This window comes from Gossypium raimondii, chromosome 11 (genome assembly GCF_025698545.1).
Source record: "Gossypium raimondii isolate GPD5lz chromosome 11, ASM2569854v1, whole genome shotgun sequence".
Classification (NCBI taxonomy): domain Eukaryota; kingdom Viridiplantae; phylum Streptophyta; class Magnoliopsida; order Malvales; family Malvaceae; genus Gossypium; species Gossypium raimondii.
In genome coordinates this window covers 11,829,857-11,851,216 of record NC_068575.1, presented here as the reverse complement: position 1 = coordinate 11,851,216, position 21,360 = coordinate 11,829,857, and the positions used below count along the sequence as shown (strand labels likewise).

General features: G+C 33.7%; 2 protein-coding genes across 5 annotated transcripts; both read right to left on the bottom strand.

Moving 5' to 3' along the window:
• Positions 1-9,491: 9,491 nt before the first annotated feature.
• Positions 9,492-13,030, bottom strand: LOC105804635 (low-specificity L-threonine aldolase 1). Of its 4 annotated transcripts, XR_008190783.1 has the most exons (11): positions 12,834-12,990; positions 11,844-12,291; positions 11,634-11,745; positions 11,412-11,462; positions 11,122-11,193; positions 10,904-11,036; positions 10,723-10,781; positions 10,420-10,520; positions 10,066-10,132; positions 9,824-9,979; positions 9,492-9,739 (listed from the first exon to the last, which is right to left on the bottom strand). XR_008190783.1 is itself a non-coding variant. In XM_012637327.2 (10 exons), exons 2-10 carry the CDS (start codon positions 12,284-12,286, stop codon positions 9,905-9,907), a joined length of 1,113 nt encoding a protein of 370 aa, XP_012492781.1. In that variant the 5' UTR covers positions 12,287-12,291; positions 12,943-13,030; the 3' UTR covers positions 9,492-9,904. The 4 variants fall into 4 exon arrangements, 3 of the variants coding, with proteins under 3 accessions (XP_012492781.1, XP_012492778.1, XP_012492779.1); XM_012637327.2 differs by having other exon boundaries at positions 9,492-9,979; positions 12,943-13,030; XM_012637324.2 differs by having other exon boundaries at positions 9,492-9,979.
• A 586-nt stretch (positions 13,031-13,616) lies between these two features.
• Positions 13,617-19,082, bottom strand: LOC105804636 (cell division cycle 5-like protein). Its single transcript, XM_012637328.2, has 4 exons — positions 18,726-19,082; positions 16,223-17,935; positions 15,434-15,715; positions 13,617-14,630 (listed from the first exon to the last, which is right to left on the bottom strand). Exons 1-4 carry the CDS (start codon positions 18,900-18,902, stop codon positions 13,917-13,919), a joined length of 2,886 nt encoding a protein of 961 aa, XP_012492782.1. The 5' UTR covers positions 18,903-19,082; the 3' UTR covers positions 13,617-13,916.
• Positions 19,083-21,360: the final 2,278 nt, after the last annotated feature.

Here is a 21,360-nt window from a genome sequence, read left to right as displayed (position 1 = left end):
CAATAATATCACGAACAAAATGATACCGAACATCAATGTGTTTTGTTCTCTCATGAAACATTTGATCTTTTGTAAGGAAGATGGCACTCTGATTGTCACAAAATCTTGTATTGATTTGAAGGTCTTCATTGAGTTCACTAAAGAGTCCTTCAACCATATAGCTTCTTTAGAAGCCTCGATGAATCGCCATGTACTCGACTTCAGTGGTAGACAAAGCGGTGTAGTTTGCAAAGTGGCTTTCCAACTGATTGCACAACCTCCGATTGTAAAGACATAACCGGTGAGAGATCTTCTTCTATCGAAGTCCCCAGCAAAATCAGCATCAACATACCCAATGACTCCATCTCTAGTTCTTCCAAACTGTAAGAAAACATCGGTAGTACCTCGTAAGTATCTTAAAACCCACTGAACTGCTTTCCAATGTTCTTTACCAGGATTCGCCATGTATTTGCTAACTGCACTAACTGCATATGATAAATCTGGACGTGAACAAACCATGACATACATGAGAGATCCCACTGTACTAGAGTATGGAACATGTGACATGTACTCAATCTCATCATCTGATTGTGGAGACAAAGCCGATGAAAGTCTGAAATGGGATGCTAAAGGAGTACTAACAGGCTTAGCATTCTGCATATTGAATCTGGAAAGAACTTTCTCAATGTACCCTTTCTGACTTAGATACAATTTACTTACTTTTCTATCCCTGAGAATCTCCATACCAAGTATCTTCTTTGCTGGTCCCAAGTCTTTCATCTCAAATTCTTTACTTAGTTGGGCTTTGACCTTTCTTATCTCTCATTTATCTTTCACTGCTATCAACATGTCATCAACATAAAGGAGTAGATACACAAAAGAACCATCACTATTTTTCTTAAAGTAAACACAACTGTCAAAGCTACTTCTTTTAAAATCATGAGAAGTCATAAAGGAATCAAACCTTTTATACCACTGTCTTGGTGACTGTTTCAAATCGTAAAGGGACTTTTTCAGCAAGCAAACATAGTCCTCTTTTTCTAAAACTGTAAAACCCTCTGGTTGTTGCATGTAAATATCCTCCTCAAGTTCTCCATGCAAAAATGCAGTTTTTACATCTAACTGCTCAAGCTCCAAATCATGCATGGCCACAATACCAAGCAAAGCCCGAATCGAACTATGCTTCACAACTGGAGAGAACACATCTGTGAAGTCCACTCTTGGAATTTGACTGTAACCCTTTGCAACAAGCCTTGCTTTATATCTGGATTCTTCAACTCTTGGAGTCCCCTCTTTCTTTTTAAACACTCATTTACAATGGACAACCTTTTTACCTTTAGAAAGTTTCACAAGATCCCATGTTTGATTTTTGTGTAGCGATTCTATCTCCTCTTGCATAGCAAACATCCATTTTTCTGAGTCTTCACAACTAACCACCTCAGAATAATTAGATGGCTCTTGATTTGCATCTATATCTTCAGCCACATTTAAAGCATAAGCAACTAGATCAGCCTCGGCATACTTCTTTGGAGGTTTAATTTCTCTTCTAGTTCTGTTTTTGGCGATAGAGTATTGTGGTGAAGAAGCAACTCTATTTTGATTTTTTGTACTGGCTTTAGTAGTCGATTCTATTGTAGATTCTAGATCAATCTGATGCTCCACCTGCTTTTGATTTTCTTTATTGGAAGAGTCTTTAAGAGATAAGTTAGGTAGCATAGCAGTTTCATCAAAAACAATATCTCTGCTAATCACAACTTTTCTATTTTCAGGACACCATAACTTATACCCTTTTACACCAGCTTTATAACCAAGAAAAACACATTTAATAGATCTTGGTTCCAATTTTCCATTATCCACATGAGCATACGCAGGACAACCAAAGATCTTTAAATCAGAATTGTCAGCAGGATTACCAGACCATACCTCTTGTGGAGTCTTTTTCTCAATGGCAACGGATGGAGATCGGTTGATAAAAAAAATCTGATGAAGTCATACGCCCAAAATGACTTTAATAAGTTGGCATTTGACAACATACATCGAACCTTCTCCATGATCGTTCTGTTCATTCGTTCTGCAATGCCGTTTTATTGTGGAGTATGACGAACTGTCAAGTGTCTCATGATCCCTTCTGACTGGCACAATTTATTAAATTCATCAGAATAGAACTCTAAGCCATTGTCTGTGCGGAGATATTTATTTGCTTTCCAGTCTATTTTTCAATCATGGTTTTCCAAGACTTAAATGCGAAAAACACATCGCTTTTCTGCTTCAGGAAGAATGCCCACACTTTTCTGGAAAAATCATCAATAAAAGTTAGCATATAATTAGCTCCACCTCTCGAAGGCACTCTGGATGGCCCCCATAGATCAGAATGTATATACTCTAACGTTCCCTTCGTGTTATGGATTCCTCTGGTGAATCGAACTCTCTTTTGCTTCCCAAAAATGCAGTGCTCACAGAACTTCAGTTTGCAAATTCCTTGCCCATCAAGAAGTCCTCTTTTGCTCAATTCTGCCATGTCATTCTCACTCATATGCCCTAGGCGCATATGCCAAATTTTAGTAATATCATCATCTGACAAGGAAGAGGATGACACAGCTACATCACCGAAGAATGATGAGAACCACGCAAAACATTAACTTGGCAGTCTTTCTCTGCCCTTTCATCACAATGAGGGAACCTTTGGAAATTTTCAAAACCCCACTTTCAGCTGTGTATTTGTACCCTTTTGAATCAAGAGTACTCAATGAAATTAAATTTCTCTTTAATTCTGGAACATGTCGTACGTCACTGAGTGTTCTAACAACTCCATCAAACATTTTAACTCTAATTGTTCCAACACCTGCAATTCTACATGAAGCATTATTTCCCATCAACACAATACCTTCAGACACTATTTTGTAAGTTGTAAATCAATCCTAATTGGGACTCATGTGGAAGGTGCAACCCGAATCAAGGATCCACTCCTCGCTCACTTTGGAATTATTGACAGAAGCGACTAGAAGTTCACCATCGCTGTAATCTTCTACAACATCAGCTTTACCAGAATTTTCTAGTTGTTTTCCATTTTGGTACACAGCCTCCCTTTTAATCTTATTCTGTAGCTTATAGCACTCAGATTTAATGTGCCATTTCTTCTTACAAAAGTTACAAGTTTTACCTCTGTTTGAAGACTTCGATCTACCTTTAGATTTACTACTAGGATTCCGTTCCTGTGTCCTTCTACGATCATCATCAGCATTCCGATCTTGTCTCCCACGAACAATAAGACCCTCTCCCTGAGAGTCGGTTTTAACCACAAGATGCTTTATCTTATCATAAGAGGTTAAAGAATCATAAACCTCATCAACTGTGAGAGACTCGCGACTATATAAAATCGTATCTCTAAAGGTTAAATAAGACGGGGGCAACGAACAAAGTAGAATCAGCCCTAGATCTTCCTTATCATACTGAACCTCTATGGTCTCCAAGTTTGAGAGAATTCCTTTGAACACTGTTAAGTGTTCGTGCACAGATGCACCTTCCTCCAAACGATGAGCATAAAGACGCTGCTTCATACGTAGTTTGCTAGTTAGAGTTTTCGACATACATATATGTTCCAACCTCTTCCATAATCCAGCGGCAGTCTTTTCCTTCATCACATCCTGCAAAATTTCGTTAGACAAATGCAGATGTAACTGTGTTAACGCCTTTCGATCATTGCGCTTCTTCTCTTCTTCCGTCAAAGTTGAAGTCCTCTTATCTACCCCTAGTAGGGCTTCCTCTAAGTCCATCTGTGCAAGAACTACTTGCATCTTTATCTGCCACAATGCAAATCTGGTGTTGCGATCCAACAGCAGAATTTCGTACTTCAAAGACGTCATTACCCTGATTGAGATGAACAACCCGGAAACTCGGATACCAATTTGAGAAAAATATAATGTCGGTAATGACAATATATCGCAAAGAAAAATAGAAATAGAAAAATAAAGAACACACAAATTTTACGTGGAAACCCTTTCGGGAAAAAAACCACGGGCAGAGGAGAAGAAAATTCACTATGTCAAAAACTTAATTACAAGAGGAGTAGACTATGCCTATTTATAGGCTTGTAAACCTTATTCTAATAGGAGTGAAACTCCTTATTCAAATAATATCAAATAGATGAAGTTTAATAAGGTTTAGAAACCTTATTCTAAAATAAAATAAAAGAAGTATAATTCTATAGGATTTTACTTTTATTTTATTTTACATGATATTTTATTTAAATAAGGATTTGGGTCACTTAATTCTAACAATAATAAATAATTTTTCATAATTTTATTTCATTCAATACATATTCTCCCACCATAAAATAAAAATTTACTTCAAAATTATTTTTATTTAATTCTATTATATTTTAAAATTTTATTTTATTAAAATATTTATAAAATTTTAATGATATTCATATTGAATTTTTATATTATTTATTTTAATACCATTATCCTTTTATAATTATTTATAATTTGTAAAATCCCAATAACCTAAGTTTTCCTTATACAATTATTTATCCAAAAGAGTAATTACAATTGTTAGCATCCTAAGTTGATAAAATCTAAAATTTTAACATTTTAAAAACTTTTAAAACTCTCCGTCCAAACCTTCACTTTGGGGGATGCCAAAAAAATAAAGCCCTTTATTTTCAATTATTGTCATGGGTTAGTATTTAGTGCATTAAGAGTGTACTTTTCTTATTTCACAATAGTCTTAAAAAGTGTCATGCGTCTTTTTTTTTTAATATTTTACTAGACCACCCATAAGACACTTGTTAACCCCCTGACCTTACTTGTGGAATCTAAAAACTCCACTGATAGTGTACCAAATATTAATCCTATTATTAAATCTCTATATATAAATTTTTAATTTTTTAATTAGAAAAATACTAAGTATATTTGGATAGCATAAATAAATTGCAAGAAAATATAATACTAAACTAGTAATTACACTCATGTAATTGCAATGAATTCTCTTTATCAGACATATTTGGTACATGGGCATAACTAGGGGGTCGCAGGGCCCCGGCCCCCCTAAAATAAAATTCTTTTTATTCATGCCCTTTAAATTTTTTAAAATTTTAAATTAATAAAGATAAAATTGCAATTTCTTTTTCCTAAAAAATGATAAAAATTTGATTTAGTCTTTTAAAAATTATAAAGATATAAGATATTCAAATGGTGAAATTATACTTTTGCTATCATAACGTTAATCATCTCATGTTATATCTCTAATTATAACATTTTATTATAAATTGAAGAGTATAATTAAAATACTTTAACTACATTAAGGGTTCATTTGATTGCCAGTAAAATATTTTCCGTAAAATGATTTGGAAAATGTTTTACTTTTTCATAAAATGATTTCTTGGAAAATATTTTACGGTGTTTGATTGAATCTGTGTAAAATATTTTTAATTTGTTTGGCGATTTCACGAAATATTTTTGAAAAATTGTTTTACATATATTGATATATATTAATAAATTTTTATATTTTAAATTATTTTTACATATATTGTAATGATTTATTTATAATAATACTCAATTATTAAGCTACAATATTAATCGTTATAAATTGAAAAAAATTAATATCAAATAAAAAAAAACAAGTTACTGGAAAATCGATAAACAGAAGCAATTTTCTACCGAAAATGAAGGAAGGAATGAAGGAGGCGATAGAGAGGAGAGCATGGAAAATGTCTTACGGAAATTGAAAGGGTAAGACATTTTCCCTAAAATGTAACCCATTTTCCCTTGTTTTGGAGTTCATTTTCCAAATGGAAAATGTTTTCCGCCAATCAAACGCTGGAAAAGTTGGAAATGATTTTCTAAAAAATTAATTCTTCAATCAAACAGACCATTAATTTAATGAGATCCATTAATTACATCGTTTAACTAAATATATTGTACATATAAAATTACGAACAATTACGCCAAAATTGAATTATTATTAGATAATTTTATGTATATAATATTAATTTGTACCATTAAACAATGGTTAATATTTCTTTCCTCGTAACAATAACGGCGAGCCAAGAGAAATAGGACCACGTCCCTGTGGTAAAAGAGGATCTAGGGAGTAGGGACAGGAGAGGAAGTCTTCTTTTTGTCACTCTCTTTTTTACCATATATTTTTATTTTGAATATTGGGATTTCTCTTATTATATATTAAGAGGAGGAGCCATGATTGTAACAGGTGAGGAAATAAGAATAAGAATTTGTTAAAAATAGAAAACAAAATTGTTCCCACTTTGAGTAAGAAAACACATCTCCTGCATTTTGAATCTCAAACCTACAAATAGGGCAGCACACTAAAAAGGATTAAAATATAATGTCCTCTCCATAATTTCCCATAGCTGTTGGAACCAAGGAGATATAGCTATAGCTAGATAGCTTGGGTTAACCAAGTTATATAGGTAGGTTGCTTCACGTTTAGATTGTACCAAGAAAGGAATGTAAAGAAAACCCAAATTTTACCCTAATTAGTTAACATTGCCAACACCACTATTCCTTTAGGGTTATGCTGTTCCCTTTTTTGGGCTACATTTCCATGCATTTCTACATAGAAAAGATAACGTTGAGAGATCTTGCAAGTTGCAATGTTTTCTTTCTCATATAATTTTATGCGATAACTTTTTCTCTTTGGTACTAGTCAAGAGAATTACAGTAATAAAGTTTTGTTTAACTCATAAATTGATATCTAAATTAAATCTATTTATGATCAAAGTAGCTCGTCTAACCCGATCTGCGTCAAGCTTGGGTAAGTATTTTTATACCTTAACCCAACCTAATTTGACTCGAATTTAATTTAAATAATATTTTAAATTTTAAATTTTAAATTTAATTATAAATATATATAATATCAACTAAAAATATTTTTTTACTTTTTATTAATTTTTAACAGTAAAACGACGTTTTTGGGCTAGTCAAGCCAAGCCGAAAGTGGGCATGTGCTTGATTTTTTTTTTTTTGGAATCGAACTTTGGTCTGGTCCAACCCATGGACATCATAACCTAAACTATATTATTTTTCTCATCTCGGTACTTAAACTGTTTTTCATCACAAGTGATACATAAATTACTTTTTTTCTCAAGTTGATACCTCCGTTTGTCTAACTGTTAGTCAAATTGTTAAGTTTATTTTTAAAAAAGGCTTAACCTACGAATTGGTACCTAAATTATATTATTTATTTCTCATTTTGGTACTTAAACATTTATTTTGGTCACAAGTGGTACATAAACAACTTTTATTCCCCAAGTTGGTACCTTTATAGTTTAACCATTAGTCAAATTGAGAAGTCTATATTTAAAAAGATATTACTTCAAAAAATTCATGGAAAAAAAAGATAAAAAGTATCATTTTCTTTATATATATATTCTTTTTACTTTATTCTTTATTCTCCCTGTTATATTGGGCTTCTTTTACTAATGTAAACATTTTGGATTTCATGGTTTTGATCAAGGTTCTCAAAATCGGAACGATGGTCAAATCGATCAAACCACCAGTACCTAGTTTGAACGGCTCATATGATTTGATCAAATACGTTATTAAAAAATTATAAAAAAATGATTTTTTTTTAAATAGAGAAAACCACTTCAATCGTTTTTAGCTTGATTTAACCAACCTTAATTTGTGGGTATAGTTTAAGTATCAATTTGTGGGTTGAACCGCAAAGTTTAAATCCTGTCGATTAGGGTGCCAACAAATGGTCTTAATCACTTCTCTCTCTCTCTTTTAAGCTCATTGATAATCAATTGTAGAGTATAGAGAGAGATAAATATATGGTTTTTTTTACTAAGAATAGGCCAGATGGGGTAATTATTTAAAAAATAGTTCAACTTTTAGATAATTTAAAAAGTTATGATATTTTTTTTAGATATAGATCTCACCACGCTAGATGACAAGTCCACTATGCAAGTGACATGTCACTCACTTGAAGAAAAAAAATTGAGCGAGATGGCACATGTCAACATATTGTGTAACTGTCACTTGATGTTGTAGTTTTACATTATGCTAACATGTGGCATTCTACAAAAAAATTAAAAAGGAAAACAATAAGATCATAGGTCATTTTTGACTCCTTGATCGACACCCTCCCTTCTAAAAAAATTCGTCCATTATCGATTCCCCCACTCCCAACATCTGTCAACATAGCAAACAATTTCACTGGTTTAATGTTACTAGTAGAGCAATGCATTACAATCATTGTCTCCGCATCCTCATCATCTAAGAGTTGCATCTTGTTTTATATACGAGGATTTGACGAAACTAGAAATTTATAGAATAATTTGGACATCATCCTCTCACAACATCAAGTGATTTTTGCACCAATATTTTTTTTCATTTCATCAAGTTTTACTCTCTTATTGAAACTCATTCCTATTTGATGGTGCAATTCAAATACACAACCAACTTCAGTATGGCGAATTACCCCCATCGAAATGGATTGATAAGTGCGTAATCTCTCAATTATTTATGATGTTTCTTTTCTTGAATTATTTGTGATAAAAACCGAAGTTATTTCATGGCTCGAGCCCAAAAAGATCAAGAAGGTGTCCAAAATATTATAATTAAATGTTTTGAAAAATCAAGATTATTTCATTTTTTTTATCATTTGGATTTTAAGATATTTTATTTCAAAATAGAAAATTTTGTAATTTTTCATGAAAATTATGATTTTAATAATCGGGTTTAGATATCTTATTGTAATTTCTTTCCTCTTAACAATGAATATAATTTAATTAAATATGAATTTTGAAAATTATTGATATTATTATTTTCATTAAAAATGAAATATCATAACAGAACAATTATAAAGCAAATAATGAAATATGATAACACAACAATTATGAAGGGTTAGCAAGTAAATCAAAGTTGCAAAAGGAATTAAAAGAGAAAATCATAATGGAAGAGATCGTTACCACAATAAAAGGGATGATAAAGGAGACAATGTTACAAATAAAATGTAATTAGTAGCAATACATTATGTTTATTAAATAGAAATAGAAAGTGTTCTAATATTATTTAAAATTATTGTTATAAATACAAGATACACAAATTTTAGTTTGCATCCTTTACAAATGCATCCCTATTCATCACTCTTAACTAAAATTCATGTACAATATATTTTTATAAAATTACATATTCAATCCCATTAATACACTTCATGATTGGCACTATTTATTAATTTATTGTCAAATTTGAACAATTTTGTAACACTAAACTTCTCTAATAATTTGTGTATGATGAACTATAAAAATTATTTATGAATTACTATAAATATTAAATATTTTCAAAAATAAAAATATTATGAATTATTATTTTAAATTAAAATAAATTTTCAGTACCCTTGTTTTGTACTTTAATTTTGTTTCATTTCGTAGGAAATTAATTCCATTTCACTTCAAAAAGAAGGTATTATTTTTATACATTATTTAGAACATAAGAGTTTGTGGAATGCTTGAAAAGTGTTTATTTTCACTTGAAAAAAACACCTATGAATATTTCAAAATGAAGAGTAATATTATATATCGAATGCAACCAACTTTACACCAGTGCCACAACCTAAAGAAACTAAAGTATGAAGCAAATTAATTGATGATTCACATGAAAGGTAGGCCCAATGTCAAATCATATTTAATGGGGCTCATATGTCGCTAATTTTTTTGGGTTCTCACCTGAAAGGGACCCTGTCTGCCCCTCCCAATGGTCCCTATATATCCTTGCAATATCTGTCTCCTTGTTTGCCACTTCTTCCATGCAACATAAAATGAAACATTTTACTAAATGTAACAGAACTATGCTTTACTATTATGAGGCTGCCCTTGCCTTACTTCTTTTTATTTTGTTGTTGGTATGAGAATAGAAGAAAGGATTGTATATATTCTTATGAGTGTGATCTCTTAAGTATAAGATTACGAGTATGAAACATCCCGAGATGTTGATATCGAGTAGCTCCCGTTTTCTTGGTGCATACCACTGAAAGCTTGCTACAATATTGAAAGAAGAAGAATATAAGTTGCATGGAAAAAATCATCAAGAGGCTGGAATCTTAAGGGATGACGATGTTGATCACCTGAAAGCACGACAAAGTGTAGTGCACATCACTTGATGAAATTTGGTGGTGGAGGACAATTCTCATCCTGAATCACCATAAAACACCCACCATTAACCTATTATATCTAGCTTTAATACTTGTACAACTGTATACTTGTTCCGGTAGTATTGTGAGTTTCTATGTATGGTAACTGCTAGACATGATATAGGTTCTGTTTTAGCTGATTGAATGCAATTAACCATCCAAAACCATGGTTTTGGGGCTATGAATATATACACGTCATTGTCATTAAACCTGCAAGTTTAATCGATTTCCGAGTAATTGAAAGCAATATGAATCTATGGGGGTGGCTTTTTAAGGGAGAATACTGACCTGGATAGGCCCTTTGGCATTACAAGTACACCATGTTCCTCTAAATTCTTGTATAGTTTCTCTGCTGTGATTTTTGAGCCCTCCACTATGTCAACATATATCTGTTGAAATAAAGCCTTTGCTTTTAATTTTTAACATCAAGTTCTTTTTCTTTTTCTTGGTGAACACGGAAGCAACAAGTTTTGTACATATGATCTTTACTAAAGAACCGAATAGCAACTCCAACCATAAAAACTCGAACCCGGTTTGCACAGAAAGAGAAAATTGGCATTAATGTAGGTTTAGTAACTATGCCATACTCACAATATTGGTTTCCACTGCAGCAATATCCACTTTTAGACCTTTGATTTGATTTAGGCCCTCTGAAACCATACAAAACTAACATAAAGTTGATGACTTTTTACACGTTAGTTCATTGATTGAAAGCAGTGGAGAAAAGTAACGTCTGTTCTTCCAAACCGAAAAGTTCGTATATAATGTTTACCTGCTAACTCCTTTGCCTTCTTGTGATCACCATCAAGCTTTTCAACATTCTCTTTCAAAGCAACAAAAGCGGCAGCGCAGATGAAGCCAACCTGCCTCATCCCACCACCTAAGGTTTTCCGAAGTCTCCTAGCCTAAAAAAGCCGAAAAAATGCGGAGTTTGAGCATAAGTTTCATAGATTGTAAAGATCTTTTTGCAGCAAAGTCTTTTGCCTTTACCTTGGTAATGAAGCTTTTCGAACCAACAATGACTGATCCAACTGGAGCACCCAAACCTTTTGATAGACACACCTACCACAGACAAAATAGGAAAAAGTTCCTTACTATATAATCACACCGTATGCAAGATGTTTGATAGATCGAGAACTTTGCAGAATAAAGTCGTAATCTAGCAAAACAAAGACCTATAAACTAACATGACAATTAAAACTGCTATTAAGTAAACTTATCGGTATCGTTAGTAGATGCCGAAGCTGAAATAAAAAATAATGTTTACACCAAGTGTATACCGAGACAGAATCCGCAGCTTGTACAAGCCTCTGAACTGGAACTCCAAGTGCCTGCCAGACCAACCCTTTAGTTAGATACTTGGGCAGATACACACTGATAAGAAGAGAATTCGGTTAGTATATAAGCTGTTCTGATTTTTCGATGAAACTTAAACAGGAAGATCAGCAGGCCATACAATTGCAAGAAGATATAAAGTGTAAATATAAAAATGTTTTACTCACCACTGATGCATTGAAAATGCGAGCCCCATCGATGTGAAGCTTCAAGCCGTGCTTCTTAGCTAGCTCTCCAACTCTGTCGGTGTATTCCGCAGACAAGCATCTACCACCGGAGCTGCATTGAGTATTAGTGAAGTAAACAAATCATTTAAGAACTTCAACTGAATACGAAACCTGTAGACTATAGATCATATTGTAATGAATGATTCTTACTTGGCATGCGAATTCTCCAAGCAAATCAACTTTGTAGTTGGGAACACAAGCTCTCCTCTCGGATCTCTAATAGCGACTTCGATTGAATCGATATCCATTGTTCCATCTTCATTGTTCTTGACTGGCCTTGGATGTACACCTCCAATTGTTGAAATACCCCCATTCTCATAAATATGGATATGAGAATTGTCACCAAGAATGACTTCACTTCCTCTTATATCACAATGAACTAGAACACTTATGAGGTTACCCATGGTGCCTGATGAGACAAATAGACCAGCTTCCTTGCCCGTGATCTTGGCGACCTCCGATTCTAACCGGAACGCAGTTGGATCAGCTCCCAAGACATCATCATCAACTTCAGCAGTGGCCATTGCAGCCCTCATTGTCTCTGTTGGTTTTGTTACTGTATCAGATCGAAGATCCACTGTTCTAGCCACCATTGTTGCTGAAATTAATCCCAGAAAAAAAAACACAATCAAAACAATATTGATTTTTTGCAACCATTTTCTAAATAAAATGAGACAATTTTAGATGTCACATGAATTTAGTGTCGAAAACCATATAATTTGTGAATTTATCCCATGACATGTTGAACTAGTCTCAAGGAAACTCCATCCATTAAAAAAGAAAAGAGAAAGGAAATTGGAGAAATCTAAAAACCCATTAAAGAACATGCACGTGCACTCACTTTCCTATACTCTCGCATATAGAAAGATATATAGATACGTGTGTATATATGGCCATATTTTACCGGTTCAAGCTCTCCCTGTTTCATTGCCTTAAAAAGCCAGAATGTAAAACTTATGACCCAACAAACAACAAAGAAATACAAGAAGCAAAAGAGAAAGCCAAAAAATCAAAAACTTTTACCACTGAAAGAAATTTCAAGCTCACCTTTTATAGCAAAACTAAAAACAAATTGTTGTATACACAATCAAATTCAATGAATCAAATATTGAGATATAAAAAATAATTTCTTTTGCATACCTTAACCTTCTCAAAGTTGAGACAGTTTTAATAGCCCATAAAATAAGATGACTGACAAAGGAGCAGATGAAAACCAAGTAGGTAGATTGTTTTTGTCACCTATACTTACCATACAAAGCCGTAGAATAGAAGAGGTTTGAAGAGAGTCACAAGAGACACATGAAGTTATATATAGTAGGCAATCCCCCCGAGAAGGGAGTTCATGATTTTAGTTAATGTTTTGGTAGCTTTTGTCCATTATCTTTTTAGTTTTCGTGATGGAGACTTTGCTTTCTCCTTTCCCACTACGTTTGAATTTAGATAACAAACAAAATTACGATTCAACTCTTAAATGCTAATCTAACAACTACTTCACCAACTTTAAGATTACTGCTTCATCTTATCTCTTGGGGGTTAGTTTACAAATTTTTCCATTAATAGCTGAAATTCAATGATATCCGAGGTGCCATTTCAATCCTAAATCAATATCAGATAATTTTGGGTTTGATCCAAGTTTAAATGGATTTCAGTCATTATGGTGTTTTTTCAATCTGTTTCCTAATTTAATATCTTAAATCAAAACTTTTAACATTTGTTATCTTAATATCTTCCTTTAGTTTTGGGACGGCCTTTGTGGATCAACATTATTAGAGGATAATCTGGATCAAATGAAATATGAAATTTCAAGTTTCCAAACTTCATTTTGGGTAAGAAAACTCCAACAAATTACTGCCACGCATAATATTTGACTATCAACTTCATGTTTTTAGTTGAACCAAAAATGAAGAAAAGATAGCATCAAGATGTCTAAAAGGAAAAACTGAATAAATAAACCATTTCAATACATCTCATAATAATCACATTTTGAACATTTCCGGGTGAGAATCCAAAATATCTGGCGCAAGAAAACATCGTGATGCAAAGATTACAACAGATAATGGTCTGCTCCAAAATTGCTAATTGCCATGGAAAATTAAAATACAGAGGCAGATGTGGATCCATCAGTCCCCCCAATATTACTGGTTGAATGAGAGAATTTCCTGACCTAGTTTCTCATAATTCGAAAAAACTTTTACCTTGTTAAGAGCTAAAAGCCTAAAACAGCTATTCCTCCATTGCAGTTTGGTTTTCAGCAGTATCTCCACCCAAGACACATGTACTGTCAATCTTGGCATGATCAGTAAAACCTTCACCTTCAAGCGTTTCTTCGATGCTTTCCGGTTTGGTAGAGACTGTGTCAGGATTTACAGATTCTGCAGCAACCTCAGAACTTGTTCCAGCATCCTGAGCCGGTGTCTTTGTGATATTATCTCCGTTGTCTTCCACAACCAAAGGCACATTACCAGACATGTTTCCACCTGTTTCCGAATCCATAGTAGCATGCAGTTCTCGGGAATCAACATTCATATCAATTTTCAGGCTTGGCTGGCCATCAAGAGAAGAGTAAACATCCTCCGAGGAAGGTGCAGGCTCAGAAAGTCCTGAGCTTGGCACAGCAGCTTGACTTGCTGGAGCCTCAGACGACTCAAGAGCATGATCCTTTTCAGCTGCCTCTTCTTGTTTTTGTGCTTGTACTCTGTATACATTCATGAGCTTTTGTATCCTTTCTATCTCAGCTATGAGATTCCCGTAGTGACTTTGTAAGGTTTGTTCAAGCTCTTTCTGTTTCTGAGCTTCCTCCCAGAGACCATTTATTCTGTGTGAAGCTGCTAGCTGCTCCTGCTTTTGTAATGCTTGAAAACACTCTAGTTCTGTTCCTGCAGTATCAATCTGCTTAAAGGTTGATTCAATCTGACGCCAAAGTGTTGCAGCCCGTCTCTGATCAATGAAATTGCCCGTTGTTTAGTGCAAAAGGAATTACAATTTCAATTCCCTAACTGAAAGTATGAAACAACATTTACAATATGGAGTAAAATAGAGTTCATCAATTTATTTTTAAAGAAACTGGATCGAAGTAACTCTATGTTAGACTCAGGTGTGAGTGTCGGATACGGATATGTAACCGACATGCGTTTCATTAGATTCTTTTTTATGTTTTTCAGTATATCTCAAGGATCCTTGGATGTTTTTCCCCATATCCATGTGTTGGACACGGGTTCCTCAAGATGAAGAGTCCAAGCAACATAGAAGCAACCATCATCCATTAAGTACCACCAAAGGATTGAGTACTAAATTTTAACATAAGACATCAAGAATCCCCAGATTATAGAACTTATTTTAAAAAATAAAAAACACAGATTCATAGGCCTCCCTAGGAAATTTAAAACCAGCCCAAAACTGAATAATATAAAAACTGGTTTATGCAATCCTTAGCTTTATGCAGGTACTTCTTTACATGCTAATTCTTCCATCTTAAGCCCATCCTACTCTAATCCAACATGTAATTGTACAAGCCCACTTCCAAACACAGATCTCGAGGCACCAAGTTTACTGGACTCTGACAGAGAAAATACATGTATAAAGACTTCTTTAAATGTTATTAAGCACTATGAAACTCCTCAATGAACTCTAATAACAGAAATTGCATAATGGAGATTAGGTGTGCATTTTACAAGTTTCATGAAAATCAAATTATTATAATGGTAGAACAAGAAATCATTAGCTAGTATCTAGTGATGTACCTCATAACCCTGTGTGAGAACATTGAACTTCTTCTCCATGCCTTCTGCTTTCAACTTATCATTATCCATCTTCTTTTTCACATGGTCAAATTCAGTCTGCAGGGCTGCAAGTTTCTCCGTATTTCCAGCCACACTTGACAGACCATAAGCATGACGAGTAGGGAAGTACATGAGATCATTTAGGCAAGTATTATGTGCTTCAACAAAATCATCAAGAGATTCATTTTCGTGCCCCATTGCCACACGAAGGAATTCAGCCTCTTCCTTTACCCACGAATCAGCCTGCCAAGAAAAAGAAGGCTCATCATCAGTAACGCTCACACATCATTTGTGATATACTGTTATTACAATAGTCAAGGATCAAAAGAAAATAGAAAAGATAAAAAGAATCTTAGCATCAGGTTGACAGGGAACTGAAACTGAAAAGTGAAAATAGTTGGTATTCAGCAGATAGAGTTTAGAGTAGACGACCTTACATAAACAAGTAAGCTGCAAGAATTACAGACACCAAAGTATTTACAAGGTTATAAAAGCAAATGAAAATCGCTTTTCCACCACTCATTTGAGATTTTAGGTGGTTTGAAATCCTTAATGAATAAAAACCTGTGATAGGCGATGTTTAACACAAACTCAACTCAATTCTATAGCACCAAATGAGAAATTCTTACAGTAATAAGAAATTATACAGTTTGATGATAATCTCCCATGGATTCACTAAGGCTCAGAAACATAAATTGCATATCAAAAAATGAAACAAAGGCAACATAATCAGTGAAATGCATGACAAACCTCTTTCATTTCATCTTCCTCAAAATCTTCTATACTGGGAATAGATCCATTAGCAGAACGCTTGGCACCCTTTTTCTTCCCTTTGTTTGCCTTTTCATCAAGTGGATACTTAGCATTGTCGTGCTCCAGCAAGGACAGAAGCTCTTTTCTTATCATTTCATCAGCCTGCTCAATTAAAGTAGGAGGAACAAAGGTACTTTTGTCTCCATCAGTCCTCATCAAAGAATCTCTAATTAGTTCCAGTGATGCACTAGGTGGTCTTGGAAGCTCCCTTTGCAACACTTTTGATCTCTTCTTAAGCAATGCCTGCTGCCGTGCTTCTTCCTCAGCCCTTTCTCTGGCTATTCTATCAGACATGTCTTCTTCAATCTTCTCCTCTGGTTCTTCACTCTCCTCTGGGGGCGGTTGAACGACTATTTGGTACTCATTCTTTGGCTGTGGAAGACTACCAAGCCCAGATCTCAAGTTCCTTCTTATATCAGCTTGTCTTCGTTGCTCAAGCTTGGCACTGTCATGTAGATCCATGTCTTCATTTATGTGGAGCTCATCCCTGATGGGAGTTCCTTTAGGGGTCAGACCAAAAGAGTAGCCATCCCTTGATGGTGTCATTCCAATTCTAGGAGTAAGACCAGTACCACCAGGGGTTGCCGCAGGAGTCAACATTGGGTTGGGTGTTTGGACCTGCATTTTAGGAGTGACCCCAGAAAAATCTGAAGGATGCAGCTCAGGATTTTCTCCACCAAGTAGAGGCGTTTGGGATTCTCTCAACCTAGCCAGATTTTCAGCTTCCATCATGATAGCATCACCTTTTCCAGCAGGTGTTCTTTGTGGGGTCCGTAAAGGTGTCACTCCCTGCCGTGGAGTCTGGGAATAATTTGCAAGAAGAGCACGAGTAGCACTACTCCCTTCAGCCAGTTCCTCATTACCAGCAAGAAGATCACTGGCATATCCCATCTTGGCAATCTCCTCTAGTTCATGATTCGATATCTGAGGTTCTGGTAGCATAAGTTTGGATCTCTTCCTCACTGCTTCTGGATCATTTAGCTTGTTGGCCTGCAATATTGCCGATGCGGCATCCTGCCTCTGTGCAATTTTATTTTTTGCAATATCCTGCTTCCTTAACTGTGCTTCAATATCAACTCTTCTTTTTCCCTCAAGTTCTTCAATGGTTGTTGGGAACTTAGGCTGTTCCACAGGTCTATCTTCATCAGCAACATCATAAAACCCCGGAGGAGGCCTCTTCTCAAAGGGGATTTCAGCATTATAATCAATTCCCTTTCTTTTTCTCTTTCGTTGCCTTGTATCAATCCCAGCAGCCTTAAGTTCCCTCCTTTTCTGCAAAGACGCAAGCCTCCTAGCCTCTTCGAGTTGTTTCTCCCTAGCTTTCCTCTTCGCCTTCTTACCCCTAGTATTAGCTAACCGGGCACGAGCTTCAGAAAGCATTTCTTTCTCATCCTCATCCATATCGACAGGATCCGGTCGTGCAGGTTTTGATTCAGGGTTAGGATCAATCTCTCCAGGACGTAATTTCCTGGGGTCATCACCAGGCTCATAATTTTCATCTCTAGCACAAGCTGCATCAAGGAGTTTCTCATATCGCTCTAGACATTGAGATGGAGTCCGACCAACAATTGGAGCAATTGTTCTCCATTGTGTTGGCATGAGCTTTGCGAGATGCAACAGCTTTTCATCCTCTTCTCTTGTCCACTCGGTCTACATATATCACCAAAGAAAACAAATTATCACTTAAAAGCTCCTACTTTAATTGGAACAATTAGAAAAAATTACTGATAATTTAATTCATCAAAAGGAATCAAGTAAAAACACTTGAATTAACATTAATAATCCAACACAAAGAGATAAAATAGAACCCATCTTTCAGCAAGAATGCCACTGACAATTTGAGCACCAATAGACTCCAATTCATATAATTAGAATGCCGTTGGCTCTTATTTTAGCCTCTTTCTTTTCAAATGCACTGAAAGCAAAAGCCATATTTGACACAGAAGTACATAGATAGTTAGATTTAAAATTTTGAGACTGTTATTTTTATATCATATAATTACATCCGAGTGTGGGTTAGTTCACATGTTAAATATTTACATACTTTTGATCAAACGTTTTTTGGTTTTCTACAGTTAATTTTTTGCATTCTAAAACCAACTTTTGTGCAACCAAACAGCAAGTAACAAGAAGCTACAACATAGTTTCTTTTAATTAAGCTTAGCTTATTTAACGAAAATAAACCAAATAAAACACTTCTAATGTAGCTTAACTATTCAATACTCCCAAAAAAAGACACTAATGTTTAAGAAAGAAGCCATCTTACAAATTGAAACACGGAAAGGCTTCAATGCCGATAAGTGAGTTAATGAATTAAGAGAAAAAAAAAACCCAAATAAACTAACAAATATGAAGCAATGTACATTTCTATCAACACACATTTTTAAAAAGAAACCGATCTTAGTAACCTAAAATGATTTCCAAATAGAAAGAAAATTACCTTTTTGATAGAAGGGTCAAGCCATTCATACCAACGAGCCTTACATTGCTTAGCAGATTTACGAACAAGTAAAGAAGAAATTCGGGCCCATTGATTCTTCCCATATTTCATAACCGCCGCTTTCAATATCTCATCCTCCGTGTTCTTCCATACTCCTCCTTTTATCATAATCCTCATTGTCGCTCACTTGTTTTTTACTTGCACCGCCCTGGAGGATTCAATAGAAAGAAACGAATTATACACCCCACCTTCTTCGATTAACAATCTCAGCTTTTTACATAAACCCTAATTTTTTATTTATTTTTTTTCTGATCGAGTGGGAAATTAACTACAACTCGGAGAAGCAAGTGAAAGCCAGCAAGGGGATGTTGATCTTTTAAATTGTTATTTGACCCCTCAACTTTTGTATAATTAAATCAGGACCCTCATGGATAAGTGTTTGTTTTCTATGGGCCGTCGGCCTACTAAAATTGCAAATTAATTTTGAGACATGCTAGCTTAGCATAATTTATCTTGGCCCACTCCCAATAATTACTTCTTCTTTTTAACAAGTTAAATCATACAAATACAAATAAATTCACAACCAAATAGCTATAATTAGAATAAAATCAACGAAAAAATAAATCCGAATATCTTTGGACAAATGTGGAGTAGTATGGTACTTAAATCAGAATAAATGTGGGGAGAATTTAAATTAGATTTATTTATGGATCGGGTTAGCTATTTAAGTTTAAAAGCCCGTCTAAAATTTAGAAGGTTGGACAAAAAATTAGATCTATTTAAAATATGAGTTGAACTCGAACTCATGTATTCATGGCCTAAGTAGATCCTAGCTATGCTTGTTTCTAATGTTATAGTATATTATATTATAATTTTTCTATATATTATGTAATTTATTAGACAAATTTTAAATTTATAGTAATATGTAATACTATAATACAAGCATATTAAGAAACTGTTAGGGTGTCTATATAAAAATTTTAATAAATAAAAATATATAAAAGTATTAAATATTAAATTAAAAATAATATATTTCAAAAAATTAAAATAATATGAGTTGACTTAAAATTAGCTTGCGGTAGCCATTATCGATATAGGCATGGGCAAAATTTTGGGTTTATATTTTAAGTCAAATTAAGTTTAGACAAACATAAAATATATTAATATCATACTTGAGCCCGACCCATAAACACCTTTAACCTAAATATAATTTACATAATTTGACACTTAAACTTGAGGTAAGAAAATTTTTAAAGTCTCGATATTTCATTAGGCGAATGCCTCATTGCCCTTTTTCCCTTTGCTGAAGCAAAGCATTCAAATGAAATATTTTTTAAATATTTAAATCATACATTATTTACTAAATAAAGAGGATAAAGAAAAATAAAAAACTACTTGATATATTGTATTTTAATTTTTCTTTTCTATTTGTAATTTTGTATAAGTAACAAAGTTATTTATTAGCCAGACTATTCGATCAAGTTCAAAAGCTCATTTAAAATATGGAAAGGTTTAGATAAAACTATAATGTATGGAAAATGGACTTAAACAAAAAAAAAGATCTTTCACAATATGGGTTAGACTAGACTTTGATATTAATTCAAGACATCAAACTCGAGTCACTTAGTCCGTTTATACATTTGTAATATATATTGTTTTATTTTTATATATTATGTAATTTACTTTACTTAAAATTAAATATATAATAATACAACATTGTGTGATGTTAAGTTGTTTAGGTTTACAATTTTAATTAAAACCATCTAAAATATTAAATATTAAATTTAATTTAATAAATATCTTTAAATAAATTATTATGAGTGGTTTTAAAACAGGTTTGATTTAATTATTTACAAATATAAACGGATTTAAACAAAATTTTAATCACATATTTTAATTGAAACAAATATAAAATAAATTAATATATAAAAATAGAACGTCAGTAATGACAATATATAGCAAAGAAACGAGAAATAAAAATAAAGAACACAGATTTTTACATGAAAACCCTTTCGGGAAAAAACCACGGGCAGAGGAGAAGAAAATTCACTATGTCAAATTCAAATGATTACAAGAGGGGTTTCGACTACATCTATTTATAGGTTGAAAAAACCTATTCTAGTTAAAGTCAAATATATTATGCTAATAAATGCTAAATATGTTATACTCATAAATACTAATTCTTCTAGAAAGAAGATATATTTTGTTTAACTTAACTTGCAAGCAATCTCTTAGAATTTGGGTCACACAACTCTAACAATCTCCACCTTGACACGAATTCTCAACGAACAAGTTTTTCACCTCTTCCATAAAACCCCGTAAGTGTTTAACTTCAACAATGAACACCAACCAAGTCTAAGTAATGCTCAAACTTGGTTATAGGAAGTGACTTAGTCATCATATCTATAGGATTTTCATGATTACTAATTTTGCTCACAACAATATCACCACGAGCAATAATATCAAAAACAAAATGATACCGAACATCAATGTGTTTTGTTCTCTCATGAAACATTTGATCTTTTGTGAGGAAAATGACACTTCGACTGTCATAAAATACTGTACTGATTTGAAGGTCTTCATTGAGTTCACTAAAAAGTCTCTTCAACCAAATAGCTTCTTTACAAGCCTCAGT

Bases quoted from the DNA above. Each gene is read 5' to 3' on its own strand.
- LOC105804635 (XM_012637327.2), bottom strand. From the start codon at position 12,286: ATGGTGGCTAGAACAGTGGATCTTCGATCTGATACAGTAACAAAACCA. The intron at 11,037-11,121 runs GTAAAGGCAAAA...CGGCTTTTTTAG, and splicing joins CGAAAAGCTTCATTACCAAG to GCTAGGAGACTTCGGAAAAC. The intron at 10,133-10,419 runs GTCAGTATTCTC...ATGGTGATTCAG, and splicing joins ATGCCAAAGGGCCTATCCAG to GATGAGAATTGTCCTCCACC.
- LOC105804636 (XM_012637328.2), bottom strand. From the start codon at position 18,902: ATGAGGATTATGATAAAAGGAGGAGTATGGAAGAACACGGAGGATGAG. The intron at 17,936-18,725 runs GTAATTTTCTTT...TGATATATGTAG, and splicing joins TTGACCCTTCTATCAAAAAG to ACCGAGTGGACAAGAGAAGA. The intron at 14,631-15,433 runs GTACATCACTAG...TTCATTGATCAG, and splicing joins TTCTCACACAGGGTTATGAG to AGACGGGCTGCAACACTTTG.